Here is a 22,567-nt window from a genome sequence, read left to right as displayed (position 1 = left end):
AAGAACCAGGAAGTGGAGGAGGAGCTCAACCACACGGAGGGAGACATGAGGGATTACAGCGCTGAGAATGTAAGGAAAGTGTGTTTTATTTTACTATGGGCAGCAGTATGGGGGCCATATCTAACACAGGGGAGGTGTGCCATCTATAGTGGCCATGGGCAGCAGTATGGGGGCGATATCTAACACAGGGGAGGTGTGCCATCTATAGTGGCCATGGGCAGCAGTATCGGGGCCATATCTAACACAGGGGAGGTGTGCCATTTATAGTGGCCATAGGCAGCACACATGGGGGCCATATCAAACAGAGGGGAGGTGTGCCATCTATAGGGGCCATGGACAGCACAGGGGGACATGTGCCATCTGTAGGAGACGTGTGCCATCTGTAGGAGACGTGTGCCATCTGTAGGAGACGTGTGCCATCTGTAGGAGACGTGTGCCATCTGTAGGAAACGTGTGCCATCTGTAAGAGACGTGTGCCATCTGTAGGAGACGTGTGCCATCTGTAGGAGGCGTGTGCCGTCTATAGGAGACCTGTGCCAGCAATAGGAGATTTGTGCCAGGCTTCCAGCAATGGGGGACGCGTGCCAGCACAGGGGGACATGTGCCATATAAATAGGGGACATGTGCCAGCAATAGAGGATGTGTGTCATCAATGGGGGACATGTGGCATCATTGGGGGACGTGTCCCAGCTCAAGGGGGGCTATATTCAATATAAGGGGGCTAATTTTAGGATGAGAGGCTATGAGGGACATATACCCTATATGATTTGTTAGACGGACACTGGCATTATAAGATAGACCCCATTTAACATTAAAAAAAAATTCTCTTTTCCTTCACCAAATTTGGGGGTGCGTCTTATAATCAGGTGCGTCTTATAAAGCGAAAAATACAGTACTCACATCACACACACGGACTGAGTGCTGCTCCTCTCTCTTCCTCCAGATGTAAGCATTTTTTTTTTTTTTTCTGACTGCAGAGTGAAGTGGCCGCTGATTGGCCGTAGGGCTCACATAACGTAACACTGTTACGCGTTCGCCAGGAGTGACAGTGCCGACACCGCTGGAAGTATGCAAAATCACATTCTTGAGGTCACAGGACCTCCCATCCCCAATATGTGATGTGAGGATTGACATAGATTGCAGACTTGTAGCCTAACTACGAACAAACCTCTTTACGTTATTCCATCTATCCTATGGTCTCTTAGCACGGTGGTTACGCATAAGATGACACAGCAACTCGCTCTCTTGTAACCTGATGCACAGACTGGTGTCATGGCCATAACATTGTTAAAAATAATTTTTGCGTTATACACTGCTCAAAAAATTAAAGGGAACACTCAAATAACACAGCCTAGATATGAATGAAATATTCTCATTAAATACTGTACAAAGTTCAATATGTTGACGACAAAATCACACAAAAATCATCAATGGAAATTAAATGTTTTAACCAATGGAGGCCTGGATTTGAAGTCACACACAAAATGAAAGTGTAAAGTCAAAATGAGGCTCAGTATTGTGTGTGTGGCCTCCACGTGCCTCTATGACCTCCCTACAACTTCAACTACAATTTCATCCTCATGGAGTTGGTTTCTAACCAGATATCTAACCAGATATCATCAACCAGATACCAGATCAGATATCCTCATTACTAATCCAGTAATTGAACAAAGAAAAATAATTTTATTTGGACAAACGCCTCCTGACTACATCCCTTGTAAACCAATTTATTTCAAATTTTAAAAATAAAAATTAGTCCGACGTAATCCTTAGCAAGGTCTCTCAACGTTCCAAATAAGCGAACCTGAAACACATCAAAAGAGAAAATTATTACAGAAATAAAGACAATAGACACCCTCAGTCACCAATTTATTCCCCAGGCAAATCCCTAATCTGTATCTGGTGTAATCCAATAAGGAGGCCCCACAACAATCCCATACTCGCTGTCCCTGTCAATGAAGAAAAGAACGTTCCTTAATCAGTAGGAGAGCAGTCCATGTTGCTCTGTGTTCTGTCCCTTCTCTGCTCGCTGCGTGCTTTTGTGTCCTCCCCATCCCCCACTGCGCTGTTCAGTGTCTCCCCCCCCGTACCCTCTGCAGCTCTGTTCGTGTGTCCCTCCTCCCCCCGCTGCAGCGCTGATCGGTGTCTCCCCCCCTCCCCCCTCTGCAGCGAGCTCCATATCCCCCCCGCCCCCTGCATCGCTGCTCTGTCTGTCTGTGTGTGTGTGTGTGTGTGTGTGTGTGTGTGTGTGTGTGTGTGTGTCCCCTCTGCAGTGGTGCTCCATGTTCCCTTGCGCAGCCAGATTTTCTCCTGTCAGGAGAGGTGGTGGCCGGTCAGTGCAGTGCAATCCGATACCAATCTCCAGCCGAAGGAATCCTCCTCTCCTGCGTCGGACCATACCACACACAGTTTCAGGATGGGTAAATAAACCCTCCTCCCGATACTGTGCTGTGAGTGGCGAAACACCACCCACAACCCAGTCAATCATGGTGAGTGGCCGCTGGAACTGCTGATGGAAGGTCAAGCTTGGAAGTTGACGTGACATCAGCGGCCACAGCAGATGGGTGTCATGTGAGAGCGACAGACCCCGCACTACACATGGAGGAGAGAGCGACAGACCCCGCACTACACATGGGGGAGAGAGCGACAGACCCCGCACTACACATGGGGGAGAGAGCGACAGACCCCGCACTACACATGGGGGAGAGAGCGACAGACCCTGCACTACTCATGGAGGAGAGAGAGCGACAGACCCCGCACTACACATGGGGGAGAGAGAGCGACAGACCCCGCACTACTCATTCAGGAGAGAGAGAGCGACAGACCCCCGCACTACACATGGGGGAGAGAGAGTGACAAACTGTTTATGATTAACTCCTTTAAAGCTGAACAATATTAGGATCAAGGATAAAGTATTGCAGTCGTCCGATCTGCTGCACAGTCTCTTCCTCAGATCGGGTTCATTTGGCTCCAGCAGAGAGGAGGGAAGACGACATCTGCACTTTATAGTCTCAAATTACAGTGAAGGAAATAATTATTTGTCCCCTTGCTGATTTTGTAACTTTTCCCACTGACAATGGCATGACCAGTCTGTTAATTTTAAGGGTAGGTTAATTTTAGCATTGAGAGAATGTCCAGAAAATCCACATTGTATAAATTATATACATTTATTTGCATTTTGCAGAGAGAAATAAGTATTTGATCCCTCTGGCAAACAATACTCAGTGGCCGTTCCCTTGTTGGCCGCACAGCAGCCAGACTTTTTTGTAGTTGATGAGGTTTGCGCACACGTCAGGAGGAACTTTGCTCCTCTCTGCTTTGCAGATCATCTCTAAATCATTAATATTTTGAGGCTGCCGTTTGGCAACTTGGAACTTCAGCTCTTTCCATAAGATTTCTATGGGAACCTTTTTTCTGCCGGGGGCCATTTGGATATTTCTACCACAATTCGGGGGCCGCTTAAGACAATCAACTTGAAAATTACGTCCTATATTTGGTCAAACAACTCACTGTGGCGGCTGAAGCTGCTTCTCTTTGGTGCGGCTGTGATGTTCTATGATATTGATCTTGTTGCTTCTCACAACTGCTTTTCCAGGTTTGAATTGGCTGTGACTTCTGTATATACATCACAGGAGGGGAAGGGGGCATATACATCTTAGGCTATGTGCGCGCGCTGCGTTTTTTTGACGCTGCGTTTTTGTGCGTTTTTGGCCTCTAAAAACGCACAAAAACGCACCTGCGTCAAAAAAAACGCATGCGTTTTTACCGCGATTTGGTGCGTTTTTGGCTGCGTTTTGCTGCGTTTTTGATCTCTGCGTTTTGCTGCGTTTTTCCAATGCATTGCATGGGCGGAAAACGCAGGAAAGAATTGACATGTCAATTTTTTTTTTTCAAGCTCAAAAACGCAGCTTAAAAAAACAGTTGTGTGCGGACAGCAAAAATGAAAACTCATAGACTTTGCTGGGGAAGCAAAGTCATGCAGTTTTGAGGCCAAAAACGCACCCGAAAAACGCGCAAAAACGCTGCGAAAAACGCACTGTGCGCACATAGCCTTAGAGGAGGGTTGGGAGGAATATAGATCGCTGGGGGGCATAGACCTAGCAAGGGGGAATGGGGGCATAGACATCAAAGGATATGCTGAGGGAAAATACATTAGCAAAGCTGCGTGGCATAGATGTAATGCCTGCCTGGAACCACATGCTCAGACTGGCTGTAATGAAGGCTAGAGGAAAGCCACTCATAAAGCAGGACCCCAAGAACCTGATGCCCTTTAACCCCTCTGGATTTGGAATTACACAGTCTTGCATAGTAGTTACATAGTTACTAAGGTTGAAAAAAGACCTAGGTCCATCTAGTTCACCCTTCCTCCACCAGTTCTACATTTAGTCACTAAGTCATTTATAACCAACAATGTTGTGTGTACTGAGGAAATCATCCAGCCCTTTTTTAAAAGCTGTTATAGTACCTGCCATTACTACCTCTTGTGGTCGGCATTCCACAGTCTGACTGCTCTAACTGTAAAGAACCCTTTCCTATTTAGCTGTCGGAATCGCTTTTCTTCCACTCGCAGTGAGTGCCCCCTGGTCCTTAGTATTGTCTTTGGAAGAAATAAGTCATGTGCCAGTCCTTTATATTGACCACACATGTATTTATACATATAAATGAGATCTCCTCTGAGACGTCTTTTTCTCTAAGCTAAACATAGCTAACTTTCTCTGACGCCTCATTGGGGGACACAGGACCATGGGTGTTATGCTGCTTATCCATAGGAGGACACTAAGTAGATGCAAAGATGTTAGCTCCTCCCCTGCAGTATACACCCCCTGGCCCAGCCAGGCTACTTCAGTTTTAGCTTAGTGTCTGTAGGAGGCACATCTCTGCAGACTACAGCAGCAAGAATATTTTGTTTTTAGAGGGCGACGGTTCCTTCGGGGACCGATTTTCCCCAAACCATCAACAGGCGGGAACGCGGAGTGTCGCCTCCCCGTACCCCCTCCTGCAACGCTGGATCCTGGGCTGATACTCACTGGACGACAGGTCTCATGGCACTGATTCCAGAGCCCAGAGCAGATGAAAACTTCCTCAGCCCCTCTTGCAGGCTCTGAGTTGATACATGCTCCGCACCAGCGTGACCAGGCAGCAGACTGCCATCTCCACAGGAGCTGAGGTGAGATAATTCCGATTTTTTTCAGAGCCCCAGAGCAGATGAAAAACTTCCTCAGTCCCTCTGGCAGGCTCTGAGTTGATACAAGTTCTGCCAGCAGGCGTCAGACTCTCCACACTGAATTGGAGCAAAGGTCACACTGACTCAATGCACATGAGCTGTGATTGCAGACTCCTGCATAGCATTCCACCTGTGGCGGGGGGAGGGGACAGCTCCCAGGGCTCAGTGCACCCGCAGCTGCGGTACACTTATAGAGGTTTTTCTGTCCACCATTGTTGTGCAGGGCTGGAGGGGGGAAGGGGAGTCCCTTCCCACCATTTCTTCTTTTTTTGTGTTATATTTTCTCATGCCTTCTTGCCAGAGCTAAGCCCCGTCCCCTCCGACACTCGATAAGCCACGCCCCCTCACGAAAGCGTGCGTAACTCCTCACACAGGATCTGCAGAGCATTGCTCTCTCTTGTGATCAGAGCCTGTGGGCGTCTCTCAGGGCTGGCTTCCTCCTTCCCACAGGAACTGTGACACAGGAGGAGAGGGGGAGGGGCCATCAGGTTCTGGGTGAGTTTTATCCTCACTTGCATATTAGCTTTGCAGAGCATTGCTCCCTCATTACAATCAGAGTTTGTGGCTCATCAGCCAGAGGCTGCAGTCACATGTTTTATGCCCTGCACAACTACAGCAACAACTATAAGACTTTTAATGTATCCTGCCACACTGAGCTACTAGGGGATGATAGCACCTCTTCCTTCTGTGAGTCCGGTGCCCCTGTAGCTCCCCCCCGCCACCACCGCTGCCAGCCCAGAGCCTACGGCTCCCAGTCCCCCAGAATGGGCACAGTTCCCAGAACCTGGTGCTGGCTATGCAACGTCATCCTCACACCCCTCGGGGCCCCTGGACAGAATGCAGCCTGATGACACCTCTATAGAGGGTCCTTCTGATAAGAATCAGCCCTCTGCTTCACCGGTTGCAGATCAGAAAAAGGGCATGATCCCCATGGTTCTCCCTCTGGGCTACACAGATGGGGTTCTCCCACATGTTCCGCGGTCTCTGAGGAGCTGGAGGAAGGGGAATGATGTTTGTACCGGGATGATTCCTTGGTTTCAACCTCCCTGAGCGATCAAACTGCGATGGACTCCCTTATTGCAGCAATCAACCAAAACTCTGCATGTGGAAGATCTCCCATCCACTACTACTGACCCTGCGGTCTCCTTTTAAAAGGGTGAAGAAACCTCAAAAAAAAAATTTTTTTGACGCCGCTTCAGTATCCGTAAACTCATGTAGTCCCGGTACCCCTTTGGCTTAGCTGTCTCTAAGGGCTGGGCCGATCCAGCCTCGGTGGACCCTCACCCGGCTTCCGCCTGCCTGAAGGACCCTCCTGTCTTTTACTTGATGGATCCTCCTTCAAGAACCCAACGGACAGACAAGTGGAGCAGCTCGATCGCTCAGCCTTGAGGCTGCGGGTCCCTCTCCCCTTCCATGTGGGTCGCACAGGCACCAGGACTACCAGTTTCCCTCAGACCCTCACAGATGTAACAATTCACATTGCTGCGGTGGCAGAGTACCTCATGCAGGCCTCCCTCGACGCTGCTACCTGCGCAGTTATTGCCGCCTCAAATACAATAGCCATCTGTAAGGCCCTCTGGTTCTGATAATGGAGAGCGGACTCGGTCTCTAAGAAACCTCTCACAGTACTCCTTTCCAGACCGATGGTTTGCCGATCGTCTGGACAGGCTCTCTTTTTTTTTTTGTCTGACGCCTCGGGAGGAAAAGAGTACCTCCCTCCCCCAACTCTAGCCCAGGATTTTTTTACTAGACACGCAGGGCCCGACCTTCTCAGCCCTCCCCAAGTCCACCTCGTCCTGGCAGGCTAGACAAAGACCGAGGAGTCTCGTCCTCCTCCATCTGGGCTGCCGCCTCAGACCACAAATGGGTGCGATACCTTGTGTCTTCTGGTTACCACATTGAATTCCGGACCCGATCCCCTGGTCAGTTTTTTTTCTCTCAAACCCCCCCAAAGGCTCCAAAACACCACGAGGCCTTCTCCTCAGCGATCCACTCCCTCCAAACGGCAGGGGTGATGGTACCTGTTCCGGGCGGCGAGAGGTTCAAGGCCTTCTATTCCAACCTCTCGTGGTCCCCAAAAAAGGACGGGTCAGTTCCAGACCTCTAACACCTGAGCAAACATGTGCACGTAAGGAGATTCAGAATGGAATTCCTAGGGTCCATTTTTACCTTTATGGTCGAAGGAGAATTCCTTGCCTCCCTAGCTATCCTACCTGCACATACCCATCGCTCCAGCTCACCAAAAGTTCCTCCACTTCACTGTTCAGGACTTCTTTTTTTTTTTTCATTTGTGGCCCTACCCTTGGCTCTGCTTCAGCACCAAGGGTCTTAACAAAGGTCATGGCCACCGCCTTGAGTGCCCTTCACACCAGGAGAGTGGCTGTTCTGCCTTGCTTGGATGACCTCCTCATCAAGGGCTCAACCAGTGTGCAGATCTCTGTGGGCACCCTATCCCGCTTAGGGCGGCTTTTGACTCCAGTCAAATCATCCTCGGTCCAGTAAAAATCCGTCACCTCCCTGGGCATGTCCCTGGACACCCTTCGGGACTTGATATTTCTCCCTCAAGACAAGGCGACCGCTCTACAACAAGCGGTACACTGCCTTCTACATACTCCTCTCGCCATACGATTCAGTATGAGAGTGCTAGGTAGGATATCGGCGGCTATAGAGTCAGTGCTGCTCGCTTACCCACACCACCGCCCACTGCAGCTTGCGCTTCTAGCTGCCTGGGACAAGAGCCCCTTTTCCTTGGGCAAACTTTTCACCTGACACCTTCAGTCAGGTATGCGCTTTGCTGGTGGCTTCAGTCCTCTTCCATATCGAGAGGGAGTTTTTCTCCCCCAAGTGGACTGGCTACTCCTGACCACGCACGCTAGCCTCTTAGTCTGGGGAGCAGCGCACTGGCTCCACACTGCTTGGGGACGTTGGACGCCCCAGGAGTCTTCCCTTCCCAGAAATCATCCTGAAAATCAGCGCGATCTTTCTCGCGCTCAGGTCATTCCCCCCTTCTGCTAGCAGGTCGTTTGATTCGGGTCCAATTGGACAATGCAACAGCTGTGGCCTAGATCAATCTGCAGGGAAGTACCAGCAGCAAGACAGCTTATCTCGAGGTCCTCAGGATCCTCACCTGGGCTGAATCGATGGGGGTCTGTGTTTTCAGCGTTACACATACCGGGAGTAGAGAGCTGGGCGGCGAACCTTCTAAGTCGCCAAGGCCTGGCCGCCGGAGAGTGGTTTCTCCACCCAGAAGTGTTCCCACACATCTGCACTCGCTGGGGTACACCAGACGTGGCTCTAATGGCCTCAAGGTTGAACGCAAAGGTACCCGCGTTCTTAGCCAGGTCACATTATCCACAGTCCATCGGCACGGATGCTCTAGTCTCCTGAAGTCGCTTCCGTCTACCTTACATGTTTTTCGCTTCTGCCCCTGCTGCCGCGAGGAATCGGGATGAGCAAGGCAGAAGGAGTCCCGGTGATACTAATAGCACCGGACTAGCCCAGGTGTGCCTGGTATGCCGAATTGGTACAATTGCTCATGGCGCCTCGTAAGCATCCCAGACCTGCTGACCCAAGGGCCCATTTCCCATCAGAACTCCAGAGCCCTGAAGCTGACGGCCTGGCCATTGAGACCTGGACTTTAACAAGAGCGAGATTTTCTCCCATGGTCCTCTCCACCTTGTACAGTGCCCGACAGCCGGCCTTCATCCCGTATTTACCACCGTACGTGGAAAACTTTCCTTTCCCAGTGCAGGGAATCTAATGTCCAACCTATGCCTCTGGCGATCCCCAGAATTCTTGATTTATTTATTTTTTTGCAGTCAGGTTGCAAAAGGGGTTGGCCCTTTGTTCCCTTAAGGGGCAGGTTTCATTTCTCTCCATATTCTATCAATACTGCCTAGCTTGCAATACGCAAGTCAAGACTTTGCTCAAGGACGTTTCCCATCTAGTTCCCCCGTACAAACGGTCGCTGGACCCATGGGGCCTCAATCTCGTTTTGGATGGTATCCAGAGGGTCCCGCTTTGAACCTCTTAAGGAATTTTCTCTTGCTCTTCTCTCCTGGAAGGTAACATTCTTAGTGGTGATTACGTCCATCAGACACATTTCGGAACTGGCAGCACTCTCTTGCCGCGAACCCTTTCTGATCTTCCATCAGGACAAGGTGGTTCTACGCCCCTTTCCGGATTTTCTTCCGAAGGTTACTTCCCCGTTTCATATGAACAAGGACATTGTTCTAACTTCCTTTTGTCCACCCAGTCCATAGGGTGGAAAGGTTCCTATATTCGCTAGACCTTGTGAGGGCTCTCATATATTACGTACCCAGGACAGCCTCTTTAGGAACATGGACTCCTTGTTCGTCATTCCTGAAAGGCCTAAGAAAGGAGAGGCAGCTTCATAGGCAACGTTGGCTCGCTGGATTCGCTCTGCGATCCAGGAGGTTTACCACTTGAAACTCAAGCCTATTCCTAGTGGGCTGCGGACTCATTCCACGCGAGCAGTTGGCGTCTCTTGGGCATCAGGCTTCAGTGGAACAGGGGTGTAAGGCTGCGACCTGGTCTTGCCTACATACTGTTTCAAAGCATTACCGAGTCCATACCCAGGCTTCGGCTGAGGCGAACCTAGGTAGGAAAATTCTGCAAACGATAGTGGAGCACCTATCTCAGTAGGCGCTCCTGGCTATCTGGGACTGGTTCCTAGTTCTTGGGTTGCATTGTTTGTTTACCCACCCAGGGACTGCTTTAGGACGTCCCTTGGTCCTGTGTCCCCCAATGAGGCGTCAGAGAAAAACAGATTTTTGTGTACTCACCGTAAAATTGTTTTCTCTTAGCCATCATTGGGGGACACACTACCCTCCCTGTTGCCCTGTTGGGCCTTAGCTTTTTTCTCTCTCAGTACTTTTTTGTTATGAGTATTCACTCACGTTTTTTGTTACTTGTTCTCCTACTGCTTGTGTACTAAAACTGAAGTAGCCTGGCTGGGCCAGGGGGTGTATACTGCAGGGGAGGAGCTAACATCTTTGCATCTACTTAGTGTCCTCCTATGGATAAGCAGCATAACACCCATGGTCCTGTGTCTCCCAATGATGGCTAAGAGAAAACGGTTTTACGGTGAGTACACAAAAATCTGTTTTTTTTCAACCTGTCATCATATGGGAGGCCTTCCATTCCTTGTAGTAATCTAGTTAGCCGCCTTTGAACTGCCTCTAACTTCTGAATGTCCTTTTTAAAATGTGGAGCCCAAAACTGGATCCCATATTCCAGATGTGTCCTTACAAGTGATTTATAGAGGGGTAACAATACGTTGGGATCACGGGATCTAATCTCTCTTTTTATACAACCTAGAATCTTGTTTGCTTTTGCAGCTGCTGCTTGACATTGAGTGCTGCTGCTCAGCTTATTTGTAATGAGAATACCCAAGTCCTTCTCCTGTTCTGTAGTCCCAAGTTTACTTCCATTTAATGTATACGCAGTTATAGGATTACTCCGTCCTAGGTGCATTACTTTACAATTATCAACATTAAATCCCATTTGCCAAGTATCTGCCCATTCTGACATCTTATCCAGATCTTTTTGTAATTTTGTACTATCAAGGTCAGTTTTTAATATTCTACATAGTTTGCTGTCATCAGCAAAGACTGACACATTACTATCAATCCCATCCACAAAGTCATTAATAAAGAGATTAAATAGAATCGCTCCTAGCACAGATCCCTGCGGCCCCCACTGCTGACTATAGCCCATTTAGAGAATGTACCATTTATGACTACTCTTTGTTTCCTATCTTTTAGCCAATTCCTTACCCAGTTGCATATAGTTTCCCCTAGTCCTTGCTTCTGGAGCTTTAGTATAAGGCTATTATGTGGTACAGTATCAAAATAAATGACATCAGCTGCATTACCAATATCCAGGTTTGCACTTACACCCTCATAGAACCCCAACAGGTTGGTTAGACACGACTTATCTTTCATGAATCCATGCTGTTTGTCAGTTATATTATTTTTTGCAACATATTTTTGCATGTCATCCCTTAAAATGCCCTCAAAAACTTTGCATACTACTGATGTCAGGCTTACTGGACGGTAGTTGCCTGGATCGATCCTCTTGGTGATCACTACCTGTAGTAGGCTGCAGTCTGATGAGAGTAGTAGTCAGGTAGGGTCAAACAGGGAAATACAAAACAGGGACAGAATCAGGCAGGCAAGGGACATAATCCTGAACCAAAGCGGAGGTGAAATCCGGATCTGGCAGCGAGGTCCAAATACGGCAGACAGGAGCGTAGTCGGAGAGCAGGCAGAGCTCAAAGCAGGAATCAATTATCAGGAGTGGAGAACCAGAGTCTAGCAGGAATACAATCTGTATCTGGCAATGGTCAGCAGACAGAGGAGAGGATAAATAGGGTGTGGTGTCTTCCCATAGGCTGCAGCTGAATGGTGGTAACTTCAGCTGGAAGACACACGCCACCTACACTCAGCCAGTGGTACTGCAGGTGCCAGGGAAATCCAGCTTAGTGGATGAGCAGAGCCTGCGCCCACCAGAGCCACTGACACTGCCTCCTCTCCTATCCCCAGCACAGTCCATAGCGGGAATACGGCGGCGCCTAGTGACTGAGGCAGAAGTCGCAGGAGCGGACTCTGGCGAGGACGTGACAATAGACATGGCTGTTTGCATAGACATCACTGGAGGGGTACATACATCACTGGGGGTATATACATCATTGATGGGGAGTACAGACATAGCTGGGGGGGCATAAACATTGCAGGGGAGAGCTGGGAGGAATATACATCACTAGGGAAGCAGCGAGGCATAGACATAACTGGGGGTACAAACCTTACTGGTCAGCACAGACATCACTGGGGTGCACAGACATAGCTGAAGGGGCACAAACATTGCTGGGGTTACAGCCATCCAGGGGGACGCCAGAGAGGCACAGACAGCCCTGGTGGACGCCGGAGGGGCACAGACAACCCTGGGGGAGGTTGGGGGTAGGGTACAAAGAGCACTGTGGGCCAGACAGACCTGGGGGATGCTGGGGGCACAGAGAGCGCTGAGGGAGGCTGGGGGCACAGACAGACCTGGGGAAGCTGCGGGCACAGAGAGCGCTGCTGCTGGCGGGGACAGAGTGGGCTGCCGCCGCCAGGGACAAGGAGCGCTGCGGACACAGTAGGACCTGGGAGATGATGGGGCAGTCGCTCCTCTTCTGTTGGACTGGAGAAAAACTCACACCTACCCCACCTACAAAGTGCGTCCTCATGCTAGCCATTGCCAGCATGGAAACGTAATCCTTTAGTATAGGAATTGCAGCGTTCAGCATTGAACACACCGTGCAGGGTTTTAAATGGTCAGCTGCCAACATGAGGAGGCTACTGCCCCAGCACTGCGGTCTCTCGCAATCTGCCCCTACTCATTACGGGCCGCATACGGCCCACAGGCCAGAGGTTCCCCACCCTGGATTAAGGTCTGGGGACTAGTTAAGCCACTCCCTGACCTTAATGTGCTTCTTTTTGAGCCACTCTCTTGTTGCTGTGGCTGTATGGTTTAGGTCATTGTACTGGAAGACCCAGCCATGACTTGTTTTTAATATCCTGGCGGAGGGAAGGACGTTGTCACTCAGGATTTTATGGTACATGGTTCCATCCATTGATACAGTGAAGTAGTCCTGTGTACTTAGCAGAAAAACACCCCCAAAACAATGTTTCCACCAGAATTTTGAGATTTTGCATGGAGCACCAGATAATGTCAATTGACACTCACTTTGTATTTCTTCCATTTTCTTACGATTGCACCAAGTTGTCTCCTTCTCACCCGGCATCTTACTTAATGGTTTTGTAGCCCATTCCAGCCAATTGCAGGTCTATGATCTTCTGCCTGACAGCCGTAGAAAGCTCTTTGGTCGCCCATAGAGGTTAGAGTCTGACTGATAAATGGAGTCTGTGGACAGGAGTTTTTTATACAGGGGACAATGTAAAACAGCCGTATTTTTAATGCAGATAACGAGTTGATTAGGAGCGTCTTAAGGGGGCTTTACACGCTACGATATCGTTAATGTTTGGTCGCCGGGATCAAGTTGTTAGTGACGCACATCCAGCGTCATTAACGATATTGCAGCGTGTAATACTTACCAGCGACCTTAGGCGACCTCAAAAATGGTGAAAATCGTTCACCATGGAGAGGTCGTCCCAAAGTCAAAAATCGGTAAGGGTTGTTTAGCGTTGTGGTTCATCGCTCATGCGGCACCATACATCGCTATGTGTGGCACCGCATGAGCGAGAAACGTCTCCTTACCTGCCGCCGGCCCCAATGAGAAAGGAAGGAGGTGGGCGGGATGTTACGTCCTGCTCATCTCCGCCCCTCTGCTTTGATTGGCCGGCCGCTTAGTGACATTGCGGTGACGTCGCTGTGATGCCGAACGTCCCTCCCCGTTGTCAGGGAGCAGTAGGGAGCACTGAAGATGAAGGTGGTGTTGGGCAGATTGGTGTCATGGTTGAGTCTGGACAAGCATTGCCTTCAGGTCGTGGGGTACTTGGACCATTGTGGGGTGGTCAAGGGTAATGTCGGCCGTTTTGTCAAGAAGGAGGTGTGCAGCATGGACCGCATGGAGACAGGTAGGTGACAACAGGAGTCTGGCAGAGTCTTAAGCGGGCTTTACACGCTACGATTTCGCTACAGCGATCTCGTTGGGGTCACGGATTTTGTGACGCACATCCGGCCGCTGTAGCGATGTCATAACGTGTGACTCCTAGGAGCGATTTTGGATCGTTGCAAAAACGTCCAAAATCGCTCCTCGTTGACATGGGGGTCCACTCCCAATTATCGCTGCTGTCGCAGGGGCGAAGTTTTTCCTCGTTCCTGCGGCAGTGCACATCGCTATGTGTGGCACCGCATGAGCGAGAAACGTCTCCTTACCTGCCGCCGGCCCCAATGAGGAAGGAAGGAGGTGGGCGGGATGTTACGTCCTGCTCATCTCCGCCCCTCTGCTTTGATTGGCCGGCCGCTTAGTGACGTTGCGGTGACGTCGCTGTGATGCCGAACGTCCCTCCCCCTTGAAGGAGAGATTGTTCGGCAGTCACAGCGACGCCGCCGACCAGGTAAGTATGTGTGATGCTGCGTAGCGATAATGTTCGCTACGGCAGCGATCACAAACAATCGCATGCGCGACGGGGGCGGGTACTTACACACTCGCTATCGGTAGAAATTGCTAGCGATATCGCTACCGTGTAAAGCCCCCTTTAGTGTTTGTAGAAGCCAGAACTCTTAATGGTTGGTAGGGGATCAAATACTTATTTCTCTCTGCAAATTGCAAATAATTTTATATAATTTATACAATGTGATTTTTCTGGATTTTATTTTGGACATTCTATCTCTCAATGGTAAAATTAACCTACCCTTAAAATTATAGACTGTTCATGTCTTTGTCAATGGGCAACCTTACAAAATCAGCAAGGGATCAAATACTTATTTCCCCCACTGTATTCCCCCTTATTCTCTTCAGTTTTTTGCATTTTTTTTTCCTTTTGGTTGATTTCCTTAACATCTCATCCTCTATATAACAAAGGATTAATTTTCTGTTTTCTTTTTTATTTTTCCTGATTGACCAAAAAAAGATGATTAAGGACAAACATAAGGTTATGGAGAAGATATTAAACCTGAGTCTGGAGATAATCTTCCATCTTACTGGAGAGGTGAGAGGTTTTGATGTCATCACATTACATCATTATCTATGGGGATAACAGAGGATATGACTGGGGAGGTGAGAGGCTCTGATGTCATCACATTACATCATTATCTATGGGAATAACAGAGGATATGACTGGGGAGGTGAGAGGTTCTAATGTCATCACATTACATCATTATCTATGGGGATAACAGAGGATATGACTGGGGAGGTGAGAGGTTCTAATGTCATCACATTACATCATTATCTATGGGAATAACAGAGGATATGACCGGGGAGGTGAGAGGATCTGATGTCATCACATTACATCATTATCTATGGGGATAACAGAGGATATGACCGGGGAGGTGAGAGGTTCTGATGTCATCACATTACATCATTATCTATGGGGATAACAGAGGATATGACCGTGGAGGTGATGGACTCTGGAAATGTCTGTAGTGATATTATTAATGTCTCCACACTCAGGATTACACAGTAGTGAAGACCTCTAGTGATCGCTGTCAGGCCACTGTGTCTGATGGACGGGGAGGAACCCTGAGCCCAATCCCGGGGCCTCTACCTCACCCCCAGATACATGAGGACATCAATGACCAGAAGATCCTGGAACTTGCCAACAAGATGCTGGAGCTGCTGACTGGAGAGGTGACACTGCTGGGAATGCTGGGACATTATACAGGACAGCACTGGAGGATTCTTGGTGATGACGGTATCATTGTGTTGTCAGGTTCCTATCAGGTGTCAGGACGTCACAGTCTATTTCTCCATGGAGGAGTGGGAGTATCTAGAAGGACACAAGGAGCGGTACAAGGAGGTGATGATGGAGGCGCCCCAGCCCCGCACATCACCAGGTAATAGACAGGACTGAATACACCCGGCCTATAATTATCTGTATGTAATAATGATGTCCGTCCTGTCTGTGTCTCCTGCAGGTCTCTCCAGTACGAGGACGACCCCAGAGAGATGTCCCGCTCCTCCTCCTCCTCCACAGGATTCTCAGGTAGATGGAGATCTCCCCTATGAGGTGTAGACGGCTGTGACCTCCTTGTGTTCAGTCTTGTTTTCTCCTCCAGTATTAGATGTTTTATACTTGTGTAATGAGAGCGGTGGAGACGGCAGGATCACAGCTGACCACAGACCTCACATGTCCGGATCTTATCTCCATTATTCCCGGGGACTTTTACAATATTTTGTTTTGCAGCTTTTGGATCTGGATAAAGATCTGAACAATATTAATTCTCCAGAGAGAAATGTGAGGGGCGATCAGCGGAGTAAAGAGGAGATTCCTACAGATCAACGCCCCGGTGAGTACAGACCACCCAGTAACGCACACAAGTCACACATTCCTATTTTTCCGTTCTTTGCTGTGTCAGTTTCTCCAGCGGTATATTAAGCCTTCATGTAAAATACACATGAAATGTGAATGAATCTATGATCCCAGTGCAGGGGATAACACGGGATGTGCAGTTATGTTATAATGGAGATATACAGCTGGACATGAATTCTGCCGATGTAAGCGATGACGAGCTCCATCTCTTTCCTATTATCCGCTGTCAGGGCTGATGATGGGTTTCTCCAGTTTAGGGACTAAGAATCCATTATCTCCTATTACACTCATGTCAGTGTGTGACAGATACAGAATATGGAGACATAAACCCAAATAACAGGAGTGGATGGAGATTACTGCTCTGAGGGTCGGTAATGGTGCTCACCAGGAAGGAGGAAGAGACAGAGATGGCCGAGCGTTATTATCACATAACAAATATCATGGTTACATGAAAGACGAGCGTCACCTCTTATATATAACTCATTGTGTCCTGATAGTGTTGAGGAGGATGAGATTACAATGGCTCTCTTAAGGTCTGACTGCCGTGTCCAAATTATATTGTCATGTGTGCTCAGCGAGAAAGAACAATAACGTACACTGAATCAGTTATGAACCTTTTCCATGACGGACGCTAGAGCTACTGCTCGTTTATTGTTCCCAAAACGTTTTACAGTTCAGGAGAAGTAAAGGGTGTAGACAAAGTATAGTCAAATCAAGTATCGCTGGCTGGACTCAGGACGTATAGGAATATGCATAGTCTCTGCTGGATTGGTCAGTCCAAACTTTAGGAATTCTCCTTTGTTCATCATCTTGGGTGTAGACAGGATGTGGCAGCCATCTTTAGGTTACGTGTGCTTATATATATTGTATTAAGGAAAAAACACTGAATATGCAGTATGGATATATATAATATATATATTATAGTAAAAAACAAAAGCATGCAAAAATATGTGTGTTAGTTTACATCTACTAAACTATATACCTGAGTCTATGAAATGGCTGAATTAAGTATTTTTGGTTATTTAATTCTTATCCCCAACAGTCCCCCCTAAAGACTTATTTCTGCCATTTCCGGATACTAAGGGTACTGTGTTCCCTTAGAAAGAGAGGTAGAAAGATCTGTTGGGAAAACCTGCCTAACGGAACGTTGAGGCATGGGCAGAAAGGGGTTTTCTTCACCGGTTTGAGACCAAGGATTCTTAGGCGAGTCCTCACCCTATGTAGTGGGGCTTTCCCAACTGTCAAGGTTCTCTAAGTCCTCTCTTCTTCCGTTTATTCTAGCAGAGTCGTTTTGTAACTGGGGGAAAGGGTCGTGTTAGTCTTTATGGGCATATCATCTGTCATACTTAGGTCTTCTGTTTCGAGTAAAGGAAAGGTCCCTCCTAATGTGACTTCAGCTGTTTTGGAAAATATTTTCTTTAAACACGGAATTACACAAACCAGAATGGCTATTAATATAACTAATACTATACTTAAGGTGGTCCCTATCTGGATCAACCAGCCTTTAAAAGAACTCGTCCACCCAAAATAGTCTCCCCAGGAGTCAGTTACTCCTGAATTCTTCTTTAATTCTTCAGACAGTGTAGTGAGTTTCTTTATAGCTAAAGTGACCTTCCCATCCACCCCAGTGTTACCTGATATATATGTGCAACAAACATCCCCCACCATTTTACAGACTCCACCTTTCTCTGCGAGGATCATATCTAAGGACATTCTATTTTGATAAGCCATGATGGAGGTCGGATCTAGTTGTTCTGCTACTCCCTGTAAGGCGTCACATGTATAATTAACGAAACATTGCTGATTATAGTAGGTATAATTAATCCAGTCTACATTTTTATTTACAGTAATTATGGGGATAATGGATTCGAATCCCGCCCTGACGTGGTCTCTAGCTTTAAATTCGTCAGGGACCCCCCTGGGCACTCCGATAGCGTCAATGTAAACATGTGGGTCAAAAGAGCCTTTCGGTGTATTTCTACTGGTACAGTCATCATCTGCACTCCGTAGACTCCTTAAGTTGACTTTGATGTGTACTATAAAGTCATTTTCCTTGACAGTGTGGTCAACGGGGGCTATGTGTATAGGCATAAGTGCATTGGCTAAAGTACATTCTCCCGTCCAATTCCCTTCTACTCGTGATCAAATTTTCATATTCCTGTTTATGGAATGTTTACCGATCACTATTGCTGGTCAGGAGGAGGTGGAGCAGGTGGAGAGTTACAAATATTTGGCGGTCCACCTGGATAGCAAACTGGACTGGAGATGCCACTCAGAGATGGTCTACAAGAAGGGGATGAGCAGATTGTATTTCCTAAGGAAACTGAGGTCTTTTAATGTGTGCAGCAAAATGTTAGAAATGTTCTACCAGTCAGTAGTGGTAAGTGCCATCTTTTTTGCACTCATAAGCTGGGGTAGTAGTGTGCGGGTCTCTGATGCTAATAAGCTGAATAAGCTAAGGCAAGCTCTACTGTTGGTTGCAATCTGGACTCTTTTGAGGAGGTAATGGAGAGAAGAACTCTGAAAACGTGTATGGCGATTATGAATAATAATGCACATCCATTATATGAGCTATTCATGAGACAGAAGAGCACCTTCAGTAACCGGCTAATCCTTCTGAGGTGTAAGAAGGAAAAATATAGGAAATCATTTGTGCCAACTGCTATGGGAATGTACAACAATAACATTAGTATTAAATCATCAAGGTGAATGTTTACTTTATATTTTCTACTTTCAGTTCACCCACTGTGTATGTCCTAATCTAATGTATAATGTTCTTCTGTCAACTCTGTCTTGTCAATTATGTAATTCATGTTATGATTTAAGTTGTGCTCCTGTGATACACTGTATTGATCCCGTGGGAAATTATGGTATCGTATCGTATCCCCACAAATCCAAAACACATCTGCCACGGGCTGTACCTGGTTAATTAAGTAATCACGGGTGAGATTGCTATAGGACCCACAGAACCCATCTCGAAATCTACCCATATCTCTCCCTTGACCACTCACATTATAACAGGTATAGTTGCCAGGATATATAGTGATGCCTTTCCCAGGGGAGGAGGCCTTGGCTATTATAGGGTATCTTTTTCTATTCTTCACATGTATTTTCCTCAGTCATATTTGTAAACAGACTAACAAGACATAATTCAGCTTCGTAATCTAAATTTAGTGGGACAGTTCCTAAATGAGGTCTGGCTCCTGCACATGCATAACAGTCTGACCTGTTGACTTGGTGTACTGTATATTTCATCCATTCTAACCACAGGTTGGTGTCTGTATAACCCTGTTCGACCACATATACGTCTTCCGTGGTGGGATTAGCTATGGCTACCATACTGTGAAAGGTCTGAATATGTGTAAGCATTCAAATATTGGTAGTATTTTTGTTATCTGTGATAACCTGAATTTTCCCAACTATGTACAACCATTGTGTCCACCCTTTATATGTGTACCCAGAAGGTATATACCTTCTTCCTGTGGTTGGGGGTGTTCTATGTTGAGAACTAAAGGGTTACACTGGTTAATCATTGTACATGTTCTAGTGACTGGTGCACGGGAGAGTGTCATCCTGGTAAGTAAAGATCTGCCCTTCTCATCCCGTTTATTTAAGGCTACACTTGGTTGGTATCCCCAATTTTCACCAGTATTCCACCCAACAGGCTTCCATGAGCTACATGTGTCTCCATATCCACCTCCTGTAACACATATGTACTGTTGTCCCTGTCTCAAGTGTGCCTGACATCCCATTTGGGGGACTCGTCCTATTTCACATTTTACAATATCACAGTAATCAAACGGGAAGGTGACAATTTGTGTCGTACTATTGTACCAAAACGTAACCATCTCATTTGTTTTGGTAACAGTGGCCTGAGACCATACAGATTTTTTGAAAAGGATAAGTATAAGCAGTACACTCAGTGCAGCTCTGGTAGATCGACCCTTCTGCAATGCGAGGCGTGGATCCATGTTGCCCTACCTTCGATTTTCACGGACGTGGGAGTCACCAGGATTATCTGGAACGGGCCTTCATATCTGGGCTCCAGACAATTCTTCCTGACGTGTTTCTTAACCACCACCCACTCTCCTGGTTTCAATGTGTGGATGGCTAAATCTGTCTCAGGATCTGGAAGAGAAGGGAAAACTGCTGCATGTGTTTTAGTTAACTCTCGACTTACTTCAACTGTACCACCGAGTCGTGATGGTCAGACAAATTTTGAGGGAAATAACATCCTAATCTGGGGACGGAACCGAAAAGTATTTCAAAGGGGGTCAGGCCATGTTTTGCAACAGGGGTGTTTCTGACATGGTACAGGACTATAGGGAGAAGTTCTGTCCAGGGCAGTGCACTGTCTTGTGAGGCCTTGAGTAGTTTAGTCTTCAGAGTTGAGTTCATCCTTTCCACTTTCCCAGTGCTCTGGGGATGATACGGAGTATGCAGTCCTAGACTTGCTCTGAGCATATTCCACAGTTCTTGGTAAATGTTAGCTGTGAAGGCTGGTCCTTGATCGCTTTCGATGACTTCTGGTATTCCGAACCTGCACACGGTTTCTGTGATGAGTCGTTTAGCTGTGACTCTAGCACTCATGTTGACTACCGGGTAGGCCTCGGGCCAACTGGAAAAGATATCGACAACTACCAAAAAATACTCGTACTTCCCCACTTTAGGTAGTTGAATGTGGTCCACTTGTATCCTTTGAAATGGATAAAGAGGCTTTGCCAGATGTTTTTGTGGTGTCTTCTCTGTTCGTGCAGCATTACATGTTATGCAAGTCTGGCAGCTTGTAGTGTATGTGGATATTGAAATTCCTGGTGCATAGTAGAACTTCTGGATGAGTGCCAACATTTGGTTCTTGCCTCTGTGCGTACAACCATAGGCCCATGCTACTACTGCAGGGAACATTATTCTTGGTAGACAGACTCGATTCTCCAACTTCCAAAGTTTCCAATCTACCTTGGCTCCCATCTTCTTCCATTCTCTTATTTCATCAGCTGGAGTATGGATCTGCTCTGATGTTAGTTTATTGTACGGTGTACTCGCCTCTTTATCATCTGGTTCTACTGGTTGTGTGGTTTTCCCTGTTCTGGTTGTTACCATGAGTAGAATACCCGCCAACTCTTCCGGTTTCTCACGTGCTGCCGTCTTCACTAGTTCATCAGCATAAGGATTGCCAAGTGCTTCTGGGCTGTCTAGTCATCCGTGCGCTCTGACCTTCATGACAGCTATTTCTCTGGGCAACTGAACTGCCTGCAACAGTCTCTGGATAAGTGCTGCATTCTTCACTGGAGTTCCAGCTGCGGTGATGAATCCTCTGTGCAACCATAGCAGTCCAAAGTCATGTACAGCCCCAAAAGCGTACCTGCTGTCAGTATAGATGTTAACTCTTTTCCCTTTTGCCACTTCACACGCTTTGATGAGCGCTACTAATTCTGCTTCTTGTGCTGACATGTGGGGTGGTATGGCTCCCGATGCGATTGGCTGATCCAGAGTGGTCACAGCAAACCCTGTGTAGAACTTGCCGCCATCCGAGTACCGAGAACCATCTGTCCACAAAGTAAGGTCTGCATCTGGCAAAGGTGTTTTCAGATGCTTGACGAGGTGTAGTAGTTTCTTTTCCATCTCCTCTAAGCAATCATGGTTGCAAACAGGGACGTCAACCATGTCGCAGGAGCTGCAGCATTCGTGGGCTTCATGTTGACATATGGGGTAGTCCCCCCTAGAAAGCGGAAGAGTGGCGGGATTCAAGGTGGTACACTGCTGTAGAGTAACGTTGTCAGGAAGTAGTAGGGAGCACTGAAGACGAAGGTGACGTTGGGCAGACAGGTGTCTTGGTTGAGTCTGATCAAGAATTGCTTTCAGGTCATGAGGTGCCTGAACCACCGTGGGCCGTTTTGTCAAGAAGAACATGCGCAGCATGAACCGCACGAAGACAGATAGGTGAAGCCCTTGTCACAGGGTCTAGTCTGCAGGAGTAGTGTCCAACTGGACGTTTTCTAGAGCCATGGTTTTGTGTTAACACCCCGGAGGCATGGCCATCGATGTCATGAAGATAAAGAGTAAATGGCAAGGCGTAGTTCGGGAGACCCAATGCTGGGGCTGATGAGATACCGTCTTTGAGTTTTTCAAAAGCCCACTATCGTTTGTCATAATCCTCAGGAGAGTCGTTGTATGTGATATGATTGGACTTGACAGCATCGTACAATGGTTGCATGATCCTGGAGGCGTCCGGTATCCATTGTCGGCAATAGGTGATGAGTTCTAAGAAGGCTTGCAATTGTTTGATATTCCTGGGGAAAGGTATGGCTTTGATGGCTGCTTTTCTGTCTTCCGTCAGATGTTTGGA

General features: G+C 47.6%; 2 protein-coding genes across 3 annotated transcripts in view; both read left to right on the top strand.

The window, feature by feature from the left end:
- Positions 1 to 22,567, top strand: part of LOC142257597 (uncharacterized) — a 1,260,196-nt gene that overhangs the window by 498,259 nt on the left and 739,370 nt on the right. The gene's annotated exons all lie outside the window — the stretch shown is intronic.
- Positions 1 to 22,567, top strand: part of LOC142303624 (uncharacterized) — a 307,530-nt gene that overhangs the window by 267,133 nt on the left and 17,830 nt on the right. Inside the window, exons 8-12 of the mRNA XM_075345159.1 lie at positions 14,824 to 14,901; positions 15,363 to 15,539; positions 15,622 to 15,745; positions 15,827 to 15,894; positions 16,096 to 16,198. Of these exons, the coding sequence (XP_075201274.1) occupies positions 14,824 to 14,901; positions 15,363 to 15,539; positions 15,622 to 15,745; positions 15,827 to 15,894; positions 16,096 to 16,198 (550 nt within the window). The remainder of the gene's footprint in view (positions 1 to 14,823; positions 14,902 to 15,362; positions 15,540 to 15,621; positions 15,746 to 15,826; positions 15,895 to 16,095; positions 16,199 to 22,567) is intronic.

Source organism: Anomaloglossus baeobatrachus, chromosome 1 (assembly GCF_048569485.1).
Source record: "Anomaloglossus baeobatrachus isolate aAnoBae1 chromosome 1, aAnoBae1.hap1, whole genome shotgun sequence".
Classification (NCBI taxonomy): Eukaryota; Metazoa; Chordata; class Amphibia; order Anura; family Aromobatidae; genus Anomaloglossus; species Anomaloglossus baeobatrachus.
This window is presented reverse-complemented; position numbering and strand designations above follow the sequence as displayed.